The sequence below is a fragment of the Triticum urartu genome, chromosome 7A (genome assembly GCF_056163025.1).
Source record: "Triticum urartu cultivar PI428250 chromosome 7A, HENAU_Tu73, whole genome shotgun sequence".
Classification (NCBI taxonomy): domain Eukaryota; kingdom Viridiplantae; phylum Streptophyta; class Magnoliopsida; order Poales; family Poaceae; genus Triticum; species Triticum urartu.
In genome coordinates, this window is record NC_141879.1 from 549,262,100 (window position 1) to 549,275,227 (window position 13,128).

Sequence of the window (13,128 nt, forward strand, 5' to 3'; positions counted from 1 at the left end):
CCGGTGCCCCTCTGTCCACAGTCAACGCCTCGTCCACGCTGGGATATCATGGCGGTGTTGCCGTTATTTATTTACATCACGACAACACTGCCATGTGACACTGACACAACACCACAACTTAATTTGGTCTGACCATTGTGGAGAATGGCCACCGTTGATCCGCGAACATTTTTACATACAGAAAACAACTGACGGGTTCACCCGCGATTACAAAACCGAACCAAGCGACACGCGTAGGGTAAATGCAAAACTCGTAATTACCCAGCACATATCCGGGTGGGGAAGCAGATCTTCTTGGAAGCCGGTTAATATTTCCAGTCCAGTTTGTTTCCCACAAGCATGCGCGACCACACACACTTACAAAGCGTTCGACACCAGTCGTTGTTCATCGCGATTCTATAATCACTTGTAGTAATGGACACCGCCATTTTTACAATCGTCACAACTGCCCAGTAAAACATCCTTGGAGCTATTCTCAAGACCGCTGCCCCTAGAACCAGGCCAGGCAGTTAGTCTTCAGCCTTTGGCATTCATCAATCTAAAAAAAAGAGTCTTCAACCTTTTAGCCTAACTAATAGCTCCCTCGATCGATGACTTCAGCCTTTGAACCTCGGCCAAGAGGGAAGAGTTCATCTCACAGGCATCCTTCAAGATCTCAATCCTCCGGCCAACTTCATCGCCGTACTGCGAATCCCGTGGGACGCCTTGCAGAACGAGACCCTGGAGCATAGCCTGTCGGACGGATTTTTTTTTTCCAAAACACCAGAGGATGAGGAATGATTAGAAAATTCTATGTGTCAGCAGCAGCACAAGGAGTTCACGTTGTTGAAAACTCAAGGGGGAAAGTTACCTCGTGGTGCTGCTTCTGGGAGTAGCACCGGAGGAGCGACTTGACCATCTTGTTGCGCACTTTGACGGAAGCACCACACCGGAAAATGAAACCAGACAGATGATGCTTCGCTAGTGTGAACGACATGGAATCCCTCCGGGCAGCCTTGTCCAGGATACCAGATGTCCATGATTTGGCGTAAGACTCCAAGATTCCTTCGTCATCCTACAAATGAAATTCATAAATATGAAAGGTCAAGCCATCACTTCTTATCAGACATCTAATAATTAGCACAAAAACAGCAACGAATCATGTGCTCTTTGCATGGTCTGTGTTGTGCAATGAGCAAGCACTAGACGAGTTAAAAGTAAATGATGAAAACGAATTCATAGGCCGGAAGAGAATCATAAAAGGAACCAATGAAACGATACCTCAAGAGGCTCCAAGTATCCTTTAACGTCACCAATGCATTTGTCTAGTGGAGGCAACAGTTCAAGCACATAAGCAGTAGACAATGCATTCCAGGCTGCCAGCCGAACCGTAGTCTCAACACTTCTATGCAAATAAATGGCCACTTGCCGACCAAAAATAACATCTCCATATGAGACAGCTGCAAATTGATCTACAACACTCTCCACAAAAGTAGTGTAGCTCTCATGAATTTTCTCCTTGAATCTGAGAATTTCGTGAGTGCTAGTTACTTTTACTTCTTCAGCAGTGGCCATAGATCCTACAACCTCATCATTATTAGCAGAGTGAGATCTATAATATTTCTGACATAACATGTCCAGATGCTGGCCATACAATTCTTGCAAAGCCTCAAAAACATCCTTGCTTCTATCTTCTTGAAGCAAGTCCATGTTAGTGCGGACAGAGGCAGAAAGTGCATGCATTTTCCAAACCAAAGGAACATCAAGAGATGGGGCAGCTGAAACAGCTTCCAGACCCAATAAAAAGATAAGACCAGCTCTTGAAACGTCAGCATCATCACTGCAGCAGATTGAACTTAGAATCCAATGTACAGGAAGAGGCAGTCTCTGGTGTGCCCACTCTAGAACTAACGTGCTGCAGGGGGGATTTATAACTTCTGTTAACTCCATTTCCTCTTGAATCGTCTCCAACATTTCTGGTACTTTTGGCTTATTTATGGCACTGTTGTTTCTTGCATGTTTGTCTGGATTCTTCTTCTTGATGGCCAACCATCTGGATCTGAAATGTGAATTTAGCACACTGCTAAAATGCTGATACTCATCCTCAGTTATGTCCCACTCAAAAGTTTTTGGTAATTTCATTTGAGAAGCCAGACAATGTATGGAAGATTTGAGACATTTCAGAACTGAAGGTTGGAAGAGGATATCAAAGGCTCTCTCCAAGGTAGAGATCTGGCCAGGTCCGGCAATCAAAGATACACCAAGGACAGGACTGATTCTCTCTGAAGCGTTGGCGAATGGATTAGTTACATTATCCGAGTTTGCACCTTTACTGAGGGTAACAAGGCCTTCTGGCGCAGCAGAGATAATTTTTATCAACTCTAGGACCAACTGTGAATCCAGTTGTGCAAGTAGGCATTTCAGAGACCAAAACCCACCCCCGCACGTCCCCCAGCCAAACCCAACACCAGGAGCTAGTCCTCCTCTACCAAACATCTCTATGTTCTTTAATACAGGCCACTGTGAGGAAATCAATGGCAACAGCGAAGTTAGAAAGTTCAACAAGTCATTATGCCATAAACTGGAAATGCCTTCTTGTAGTATCTTGCCAGCTAGCCCTGCTTTAGATTCTTTGAGATGCTCAGAACTATTTGTTGTCGCTCTCTGGATCACTCTGTCAACAGAACAGGTTAGCTGCACTAATCTTTGAAGGCAACTTGTGGAAGATAGTGATGCATCAACATCACCCCAGCATCTCAGATGACAAAGCCCCTGCACCAACGATACACCACGGGACGGCAGCTGCTCCTCATGCCCGACAACTTCAGTGCACGAGAAGCTGAAAAACCCGTTAGTAATTATCCCCAGGCCAATTTTGGGGACAAAGTCCGGTATCCAAGGCAAGCAGTAACTTCTACTATCAGGAGTGCCCTCTGGTGATATTCTTTCCAATGTCGAATTAAGCATGCCTAGTACAGAAGAAATCAACAAAACCAGGCAGCTTTGCTCCGGTGTATGTGTTGTATTCTCACTCTGCCCATTGATCAGTGAACACAAGTAGGGAATATCACTTAGATGTAACCAAGACAGCGCCGAATTTATCATTGGAACTACATGACTCCAAGACCACATCTCACCATAACTGCCAGGAACTCCCATATCTTGCTTGCCAAACTGCTCCGCTGAATGAAGAAGCGGCAGCCTTTGTGCCAGAGCTCCTAATACAAGAAACGACTCTCTTGCAATTGAACTAAACTCAGAAAGAACATTGTGTTCACTTAGATTCTGGAACACTGGAGGGCTGAGCCACAGGCATAGAACAGGAAAGAAATCTGTGAAGTGTGATATGCAAAATCCATAAGAAATACAGGTTCTCCAAAACCGCAGTTGCTCGACCATCATTGCTGAACTCAACTTGCATTGTTCCTTTCCAGGTTTTATCCAATCCTTAAGGGTATAAGCCGGTAAGTACCACTGCCACATTGCCTGATGAAAAACTCCATTGTTCACAAAATTCAAGCATGTTTGTCTGTTGTATTTGGATAAAACCTAGCAAAAGGAACAAATGACTTTAGATGATAACAAAGAGACCTTCTGTTTGACAAATATAGAAGCTATAGTTAAAAAAGTGATTGTCGCATTTTAGTATGAGCAGTCTCAACAAAGAATAGCTTTTAATATGCTCATAGTGTTTATCACCTAATCTTAACAACGGGACAATCGTATTAATAAGCAACTCAAAGGAAGATTGAAGATCCACCAAATAGTTTCTGCGTCAGTACATGCATTGTGGAAGGGGGGGTTGATTGGTTGACATAAGTTGCAAGGGCAATACTAAAACAATACAATTCCTATGTATTCAGATCTCAGAAGCTGCAAACAAAGAGGAGACCTCAAGATGAGATTGTTGGTTGTTAGTTGACACTAGTCAATGTGTACGTGCAATGCACGTTAATTTAGAAGTATATTAAGTGCATGCGGATATTAAGTAGGATATTATTTACATGTTATTATGTGATTAGCACTATTTTTGGCATGAAATTAACTGCACGCTAAACGTGTTGAGCGCTCGACATAGAAGCAGTCTAGGTCGTTAGATTGACATGATTTGATGGCCGAGATTAATTGGATCTGCCCCTTTGGGTCTTTTTATATTGGTATAGATTAAAAAGTATTAACTCATTCAAGAATCAGTTATGACAAGTGACGAACGAGCCTTTAATTTTGAGTTTTGAGATCACTGATACAAGGTGTTAAAACACTTACATCCAACAGGACACCACTTTTGAGTTCAACTAACAATAGACAATTAAGCAACAAAATCAGAATAGATTACTGGGAGAAGCATAAGTAGATCTAGTTATAGATCAATGAAAAGCAAGGATGATCAATAATGAAATACTACACTACCAACAAAATGCAGCTTCAGGTGTTAACCAATATGAACATAAAAACACGATATGCCAATATACGATGACAGATATTTATCATGTTACCCTATAATATGAGATTGCCTTAGCAGCAAAGATACCTTCAACAAAGTAACCCCTCTGATCATTGACGAGTGAATTTCCTTTGATCCTTGCCTGTCCAACAGCTTGACAACACATTGAACAAGCTTTGTACAATTCAAGATGGCATCAGCAGATTGCGGAGAGTGTCTGGCTAATGCCACAAGAATTGAAACGAGATAATCTTTTTGAATTTGAGGCGGGTCCATCTGAATCAACAAAGAGGTACAGCCTGAATTTAAGATCCTTAATCATGCTCACCAGTTTCCACAATAAAACTAAAAGATTGACAAAATCAAATCAAATAATTTGTTCAATTATCTGAAAAACAGAGCTTTGTAGCTTAGTAATAGAAGTGCAATACAAAGTCATCTCTATGAAAGAAACAATCCAGGCAGCACATGCATGACCCAAAAATTGTTCCAAAAGGTAATATATGCTATTGGATGGTAGGAAAGAATAATGTTCAGATGTTTGAGTTAGTACTATTGCACACCTACAACTGCCACGTGGCATACAGTTCTTAGAATACAAAGGATATTTATATTATTCAAAGGGTAAACAAGTTAATACTAGTGGAACAGGAGGTGCTGTGCTAGAGGCATATAATTGATATTTTAATAGAATATACTCCCTCCGTCCCAGTACAAAGTTGAGACACTTATTTTGGGACGGAGGGAGTACATAACAAGTATTACTATACGAACAAACTTTGGAGGGGGGCAGGAGGCCTGTTACTAATAGACAACACAGTTCTTTGCAAATAATTTGGAGCAAATGCTTTTGTTATTCTAGTGAAATAAAAGAAGGCACAAAGCTCTATGTCTGGCTGAAAGTCTGTATGGTTGTAAAAGAAACACGCTGGACAAGAAAGCTCAAAAGGTAAAGATTGACCTCCAAAAGGGAGCAGATACGCGGTAGGATTCCCATTCTAATAAGACCAGCAGCAACGTCCTGTCCAGACACAATAACATCATCTTGAATGGTGTGTTTCTCGTCACTTTCTTCTTCTTCTTCATCTTCACCATAGTGTGGAAGTATATTGGATGGTTTTGTGTTGTATTTCCAAAAACCCCCTTCAAGAAAACCTCCATCCACGTCAGGTTTGCTACGAAAAACAGGAGCTGTGCAGATATCTTCCGTCTTATTTATTAATTTCTGCACGTGCGGGAGATCAGCTATATAAGACTCAAATTTGTAATAAAAAAAGAATAGACTGTTAAGGGAGTTACCTCTGAAAAATCAAAATATGACTCATTCATGTCATAGCTCAACATAACATTAATAACTTTAGCGCAAGTCAAAACTACAGACTCATGGTTATCATCCAATGCCATCCTGCAAATGTGTCAGTTAGCGACAAGGTGGTAAAACAAAATATAGAAACAAAAAAGATATATGGCATGACAAGGTATCAAATTGATGCCTTTTGACTTACAGAAATACCATGCAAAATATCTAGGTACTGCTGGTTGTGTTAGGTTCTTCTATGATTTCCAGAATTTGGTTATGAGACTTAATATGACTACAGTAGTTAACAACCTCGTAAAAATAATATACCAATAAAACGTCTAAGTGCAAACAGAAAATATGAATGGGGAGGGAGGAGTATAAGAGCATCCGCACCCCAGCGCCTATAAATTTGATGTGCTACAGTGGACATTTCTGTCTTCTCTTTCCACTCACCTTTCTTAGCTCTTTAGCCACATCCCTTAGCACACCATCTATAGGTGCTAAGGAGTCCAATACTTATTCAAATATAAATCTATTTTGCTTAACATTGGGTGCTATTGCTAAGCTTTTTAACCTTAGCACCTACCCTCACATGCACTAGCACCAGCGCTAGCCAATTTCTATTACTATTAGCATCCAGGGATGTGGATGCTCTAATAAGGTTAGGGGATAAATACATTAATATCATCTTGTAAATCACTGATAGTTTATGGATGAGATCACTTTAAACTATTACTAAAAGCTTTTTAACCTTAGCACCTACCCTCACATGCACTAGCACCAGTGCTAGCCAATTTCTATTACTATTAGCATCCAGGGATGTGGATGCTCTAATAAGGTTAGGGGATAAATACATTAATATCATCTTGTAAATCACTGATAGTTTATGGATGAGATCACTTTAAACTATTACTAACACTTACTACTCTCTAATATGACAACTAAAAATACGATTGTTTGAAGCATGCATTTTCAGGCATAGATGCAGCTATTTAAAATGTCTTGAAGGCAACTAAGCACATCTCTGTGGTACATGTTACGTTTGCTTGACTATACTTGATAGGATCGTGTAGTACATGTATGCTCAGTGGCTCTCCCCACTATGATGAACTAAATAACATTGTATGGCAACAATAAGCAAATCTAAAATGAAGTTATCAGCTCAGAAATAAGTACCTTAGAGAAAGAACCAACTCTGGTTCGGGGCCAAGGGCATAGGCCCAAACTGCTTGCCAATCATAAGCTTTCTCGGCATAATTAGCTCCTTCCACATTATCAGCTAGATCCATCTTATGCAGGTTGTGCAATGCCCTATTCAGAACAGAAGCGAGAAGCTGCAGTCCTAGTACACGCTGTCCAGGAACCTATAGTTTGAACAGTAAAGCTGAATTACATAGTGTTTCTACATATTTCTGGGTCACACTTCAAGAATTGAGGCAAAACTATGAAGGACTTCTTCATAAACTGAGATTTGTGAATTCATTGAAGCAGGAAACACTGAATACCATCCCTACACGCCCACCCCTGCAGGTGGTCTCAAGCAATCTGAATATGAGTTATGTTACAACCCCTATCTTTTACTTTGTCTGTTTTATATACCGATGATTAAAAATTACCACTTTACTAGCAAGTGATTCTGGAGAAACAAATTAATGGAATAGCCTCACCGATCAGTCTAGCATAATAGCCAGTATGCCATTTCATGACAAATGCATGCAACCTAAGTAGTAAAAGTTGAAGTTTAACAACCTATCCAGTTGGATGTGGAATGCATGCAGATCTTGCATTTGCAAATTTAGCAAGACCTACCAAGCTTGGACAAAAATTTATTAAAATATGTACCACACAATCAATTGTGCATAACATGAACCCTGCAAAATTCAAGAAGAAATCCATATATGTTCCGATGTTCATGTTGCTCGAATTTGACACTGAATACAGCTAAACACTAAGTCTGTTTTGCCCATCCACCATGTGGTAAAGTTTTTAGAACAAACCATGCTCCTGGTAAGTGCCAACGCCTCATTGATTGTGTAACCAACAGCAGCAGGGTCTCCCTCTGTTCGTAGGAAGTCACGCTCAGCTACGCTTTCTCCATGGGTCTTCTTGCCTACAAGCAGAAAAGGCAAGCTGTGATGCCACCCCAAGAAGCTAAACTCAGAGATGGCAAAGAAGGAAGAAATTTACCATCTGATTGCTCCTGAGAAGATTGAAATCCCAGAATATCTCCATCTAATGCAAACCTACACGACCTGATCCGCTCCACTCTCTCACTCCATGCCTTCCAAGAGTGTGCACTCTGCTCACCAGCAGTCAAATGCTCGCCTGGAATAGCCTTTGCAGTCTTCCATGGCCCTGAAGTTTGCCTACTCTTATCCTTACCCTCATCTTTCTTGCCACCAGACTTCTCCCTCCCCCGACGCCTCAATACCTCCACTAGAGCTGGATCCATCCTATTCAAAATATCTGCCTGCGCCTCCGCTATCTCCTCTGCCGACATCCCTGCCAGCCTCGCTGTGTTCTCTGCGTTAATCTCTGCTGCGATCGATGGCGCCCCATCATCGAGCTGCATACCCTCTCCTCGCAATTCAGCAACCCCAGCCCCACCTTTCATCGATCCATTCTCTGCATTAATCAGCTTCTTTGACAGCACATCAGAAACCAAACCCGTCGGGCCCAATGCTTCCCTACCATTTCCGCTGTCCACCTCCATGCCATCTCCCCTCAATCCCCTCTCCCCCACCTGACCAACTACATTTGTAACCTCAACCACATGATCAATTTTCTTTGTGTTGTCTTTCTTCGCCTGCCTCCGCTTGGGGGGCACATCGTCAGCAACGAACTCTCGCCACCTGCTGAAATCCATGCCCTTCTTCTCTTTCCTCCTCACAGGCCCGGCCACCACAGCCGCGGGCTGGTAGTCCATGTCGTCCACATCCATCCCGTAGTCCTCCTCCTCTTCCTCCCCTTTCTTCTTGTCGGCACCCTTCGCCACCGGTTTCCAGTGCTGCACAAGAGCAGTTAATCAGTCGTAAAGCACAAGCCAGCACTAAATGAAGAGGAGAGGAGCAGGTTGGCGGGTTCAGGGCTGGGCTAGGGTTTGAGGGAGGGGCGACGGCGGCGGCTTACGGGGCCATGGGAGCGGTGGCGGGCGACGGGGAAGGGGAGGGCGGTGGGGCGCGGGGCGGAGGAGGGCGCGGCGGCGGAGAAGCCCTTCTCGACGATGGCGCCGACGAGGTGGGCCGGTGAGGCCACCGTCGCTGCCGCGGCGGCGGCGGCGGCGGCCGGAGGCGGCGCCGGGTCGAAGGGCTCCTCCATGACCTTGCGGCGCGGCGGGAGAGCGCCCGGCTGGTGCCTCCGCTTCGTCGCGTCTTCCATTGGCGGCCTGGTGAGCGGAGCGCGGCCTTGGTAGTCGGCAAGGGAGGGTTTAAGGGGAGGGAGGAGCCAAGGAGGGAACCAGGGGATTCGCTCTGGTTGGTTTCTTTCCTTCTTTCTGTTTTGCAACTCGATCGCCCGATTAGCTCTTTGATTTTGATCGTGTGACAGGTTTTCGAATTTTTCAAAGGGGTGTCGTTTTTTCAAAGTCAAATCTGGCAACAGTGTGTGCCTTTGTTTGGTCTGATGACGATGAGATTTCACTCATTATTTGAACATATAACAAAAGCGAACAGGATATTTTATATGAGTGACCATAAAACGACGATGAACTCATACACCGTTACAAAATTTAAACAGTCGCTCATACATAGTAAAAAAACACAAGTGTGTTTACATTTCATAGCCATCCTCATCGATAATACTAATAACATAATGGTGTAGATGTTCTACGTATACACAGTCATCCAACTACAAAGTCCACATGGATTGGCAAAATCAAGCAAAAAAGTGCAATTAGTGTTTGCTTTTCTAAAGATACAGAGGTCTACGTGTTGAAAATTCCACGCTTTTAGAATGACGCCAATCATGTTCGTGTTGTTATGGGTGAATTAATAATTGTCACGCCCTTGTAAATATTGATTGTACTTTGGGTTTCAGTAGTGAGAAATTGCACAAGCTCAAACTAGTTGCCTTACGGTCATCTATCAACTAAGGATACCCCGCAAAAAAATCTATCAACTAAGGATGTGTTCAGTTGGAGGTTTGGATGGGACGGCTCTGGGTGGTCCCTCGTGTATGTGTTTGATTGGAGTAGTACAACACATAATGGAATAACGTGTTCCACTAGAGGGAACATTCCATTCGTATTATGGAGCCCGTTGATAACACCAAATTTAAGAATTACATGGTTTCTCGTTTTTTCCTTTCACCGCGCGAGCCTTGTTTTCCTTGAAAAAGACTACACTTTCATGCTCAAAGCCCTGCTATCGTTTGTAACACCCACGATGCGGCTATATCTCCCACGTGTCGAGGCACGACTTAGAGGCATAACCGCATTGTAGGCAATGTCGCAAGAGGGGTAATCTTTACACATCCCATGTACTGAATAAGGAAAGAGGTACATAGTTGGCTTACAATCGCCACGTCACACAATAGCATAAATATATCATTACAATCATCCAGATACAATCAAGGTCCGACTACAGCACCGAAATAAAGACAACCCCAAATGCATAATGTTCCCGATCGACCCAACCGGGCTCCACTACTGATTGTCTGGAAAGAAAACGTAGTATCGTCCTGAGTCCTCATCGAAATCCCACTTGAGCTCAGTCGCATCTCCTGCAACGGTATCATCGGTCCCTGCATCTGGTTTTGGAAGTAATCTGTGAGTCACGGGGACTCAGCAATCTCACACCCTCGCAATCAAGACTATTTAAACTTATAGGTAGGGTAAAAGATATGAGGTGGAGCTGCAGCAAGCACTAGCATATATGGTGGCTAACATATGCAAATGAGAGCGAGAAGAGAAGGCACGGCACGGTCGAGAAACTAAGATCAAGAAGTGATCCAAGACTACTTACGATTCAAGCATAACACGAGATTGTGTTCTCTCCCCGGACCCCGTCGAAAAGAGACCATCACGGCTACACACGCTGTTGATTCATTTTAATTAAGTTTAGTTTCAGGTTATCTACAACCGGACATTAACAAATTCCCATCTGCCCATAACCGCGGGCACGGCTTTCGAAAGTTCAAATCCCTGCAGGGGTGTCCCAACTTAGTCCATCACAAGCTCTCACGGTCAACGAAGGATATTCCTTCTCCCAAGACAATCCGATCAGACTCGGAATCCCGGTTACAAGACATCTCGACAATGGTAAAACTAAACCAGCAAAGCCACCCGAATGTGCCGACAAATCCCGATAGGAGCTGCACATATCTCGTTCTCAGGGCACACCGGATTGTCCAAACTTCCGGTAGGCCAGCCCAGAGTTGCCCCTGGTGGCCACCGGCGGCTGACAAGTTGGACCAACACTCAGAGAAGCACTGGCCCGGGGGTTTAAAATAAAGATGACCCTTGAGTCCGCGGAACCCAAGGGAAAAAGAGGCTAGGTGGCGAATGGTAAAACCAAGGTTGGGCCTTGCTGGAGGAGTTTTATTCAAGGCGAACTGTCAAGGGGTTCCCATTATAACCCAACCGTGTAAGGAACGCAAAATCAAGGAACATAACACCGGTATGACGGAAACTAGGGCAGCAAGAGTGGAACAAAACACCAGGCATAAGGTCGAGCCTTCCACCCTTTACCAAGTATATAGATGCATTAAAGTAAACAGGATATAATAGTGATATCTCAACAAATAACATGTTCCAACAAGGAACAAACTCCAATCTTCACCTGCAACTAACAACGCTATAAGAGGGGCTGAGCAAAGCGGTAACATAGCCAAACAACGGTTTGCTAGGGCAAGGTGGGTTAGAGGTTTGGCATGGCAATATGGGAGGCATGATAAAGCATGTGGTAGGTATCGTAGCATAGGCATAGCAAAAGAGCGAGCATCTATCAAGCAAAGGTAGAAGTGATTTCGAGGGTATGATCATCTTGCCTGCAAAGTTCTCCGAGTTGACGTTAGCTTGATGTTCTCAACGGGTTCCTCGATCACGTACTCGTCTCCCGGCTCTACCCAAAGCAAGAACACAAGCAAAGGGGGACACAATCAACCACGGTGCAATGCACAAGCAACATGATGCAGAACATGGCATGATATGCGAGATGTGATATGCAATGCATATGCGTGCTTCGAAAAGGAAAGATTGAACCTGGCCTCAACTTGGAGAACCAAGAGTGCCACTGGAAAGGGGAGTTGATTTCGGTTGAAATCGATATAAAGATCACCGGAATCGGATGCACGGTTTGTAAAAGGCAAGCAAAACAATAATGGCACAAAGCTGCGATTAACAGCACGAGGCCATCTAAATGCATTAAGAACAACAAGCTACTGCACTCTAACATAACAACAAAGTACATGGCAGTGATCCACTCAAGATGCTTGATAAAAGATGAACACTGAGCTACGGCTAAATTCACACAATAGCAGGTTCAAACAAGCATGGCAAAAAGTGCAAAAGATATCAGGTTCAGAGCCTTAGTGAAAATAACAACATGTCAGGAATTAATATCAGGAAGCAATGTTTAGAGCAAGATAACAACATGCTACAGGAACATGTCATGGCAAAGCAAGGCATGGCATGAAGCTACTCAAAGCATACAACAAAAGTCCCTTACTGACCATAAGCCAAAAGGGATCAGAAAATACAATGGCAACCATGTGAACATAGCAACTTTCATTAACAGATTCAGACTTAGCAGAAAACTAGAACATGGAAAAACAGATTCACGTAGGCATGTTTGCGAGCTCGATGCACTCACCACAAGGCATTGCATGACAAACTAAGCATACACCCAGCAAGTAGACATGATAAATAAGCTAACCATGGCAAGAACACTCTCATAGCATGCACGGATAAACTATAACAACCTCGGCAAAATTGCTTAACATGTAAACAATCTGCCAGGAACATTTTATAGCAAAAGTAGAGCAAGATTGAGTCATCCTAGAGCACTCCATAATTGCAAACAAAGACATGGATGGATAGAGCATGACAATATCTCAAAATCATCCTTATTGAACATGCTCAAAAGAGGCATGGATCACTCTGTAGCAACAAGAATACATGGCATAAAAATATTATCAGGGAAAAGACTTAGAAGATTTCTAAGTCCCTAAAATCAGCAACATCACAAGAGCTACTTTGCATGCTTGTGCTACTCACCACAGAGATCACAAAAATACATGGTATACACCCCTGTAAAGATGGCATGGCATACTTCAAAACACATGTAGGGCTCAAGTTCATAGGAGGCACACATTAAACATGGCAAAAATGACAAATGTCCAATATCTGTTAAGAATCTGAAACTAACATTACATAGCACTCTTGCAACAGCATTTAGGGCATCAAGAT

The 13,128-nt window shown here is 43.3% G+C and overlaps 1 protein-coding gene across 1 annotated transcript; it reads right to left on the reverse strand.

Moving 5' to 3' along the window:
* Positions 1-239: 239 nt before the first annotated feature.
* On the reverse strand, positions 240-9,214 carry IYO (RPAP1-like, carboxy-terminal protein). Its single transcript, XM_087531902.1, has 10 exons — positions 8,853-9,214; positions 7,911-8,730; positions 7,721-7,833; positions 6,900-7,087; positions 5,723-5,828; positions 5,385-5,648; positions 4,511-4,699; positions 1,261-3,528; positions 851-1,054; positions 240-732 (listed from the first exon to the last, which is right to left on the reverse strand). The coding sequence occupies exons 1-10, from the start codon at positions 9,099-9,101 to the stop codon at positions 568-570; spliced, it is 4,566 nt and encodes a 1,521-aa protein (XP_087388028.1). The 5' UTR covers positions 9,102-9,214; the 3' UTR covers positions 240-567.
* Positions 9,215-13,128: the final 3,914 nt, after the last annotated feature.

Bases quoted from the DNA above. Each gene is read 5' to 3' on its own strand.
- IYO (XM_087531902.1), bottom strand. From the start codon at position 9,101: ATGGAAGACGCGACGAAGCGGAGGCACCAGCCGGGCGCTCTCCCGCCG. The intron at 8,731-8,852 runs GTAAGCCGCCGC...GCTCTTGTGCAG, and splicing joins GCCACCGCTCCCATGGCCCC to CACTGGAAACCGGTGGCGAA. The intron at 5,649-5,722 runs GTAACTCCCTTA...CCGCACGTGCAG, and splicing joins CATATTTTGATTTTTCAGAG to AAATTAATAAATAAGACGGA.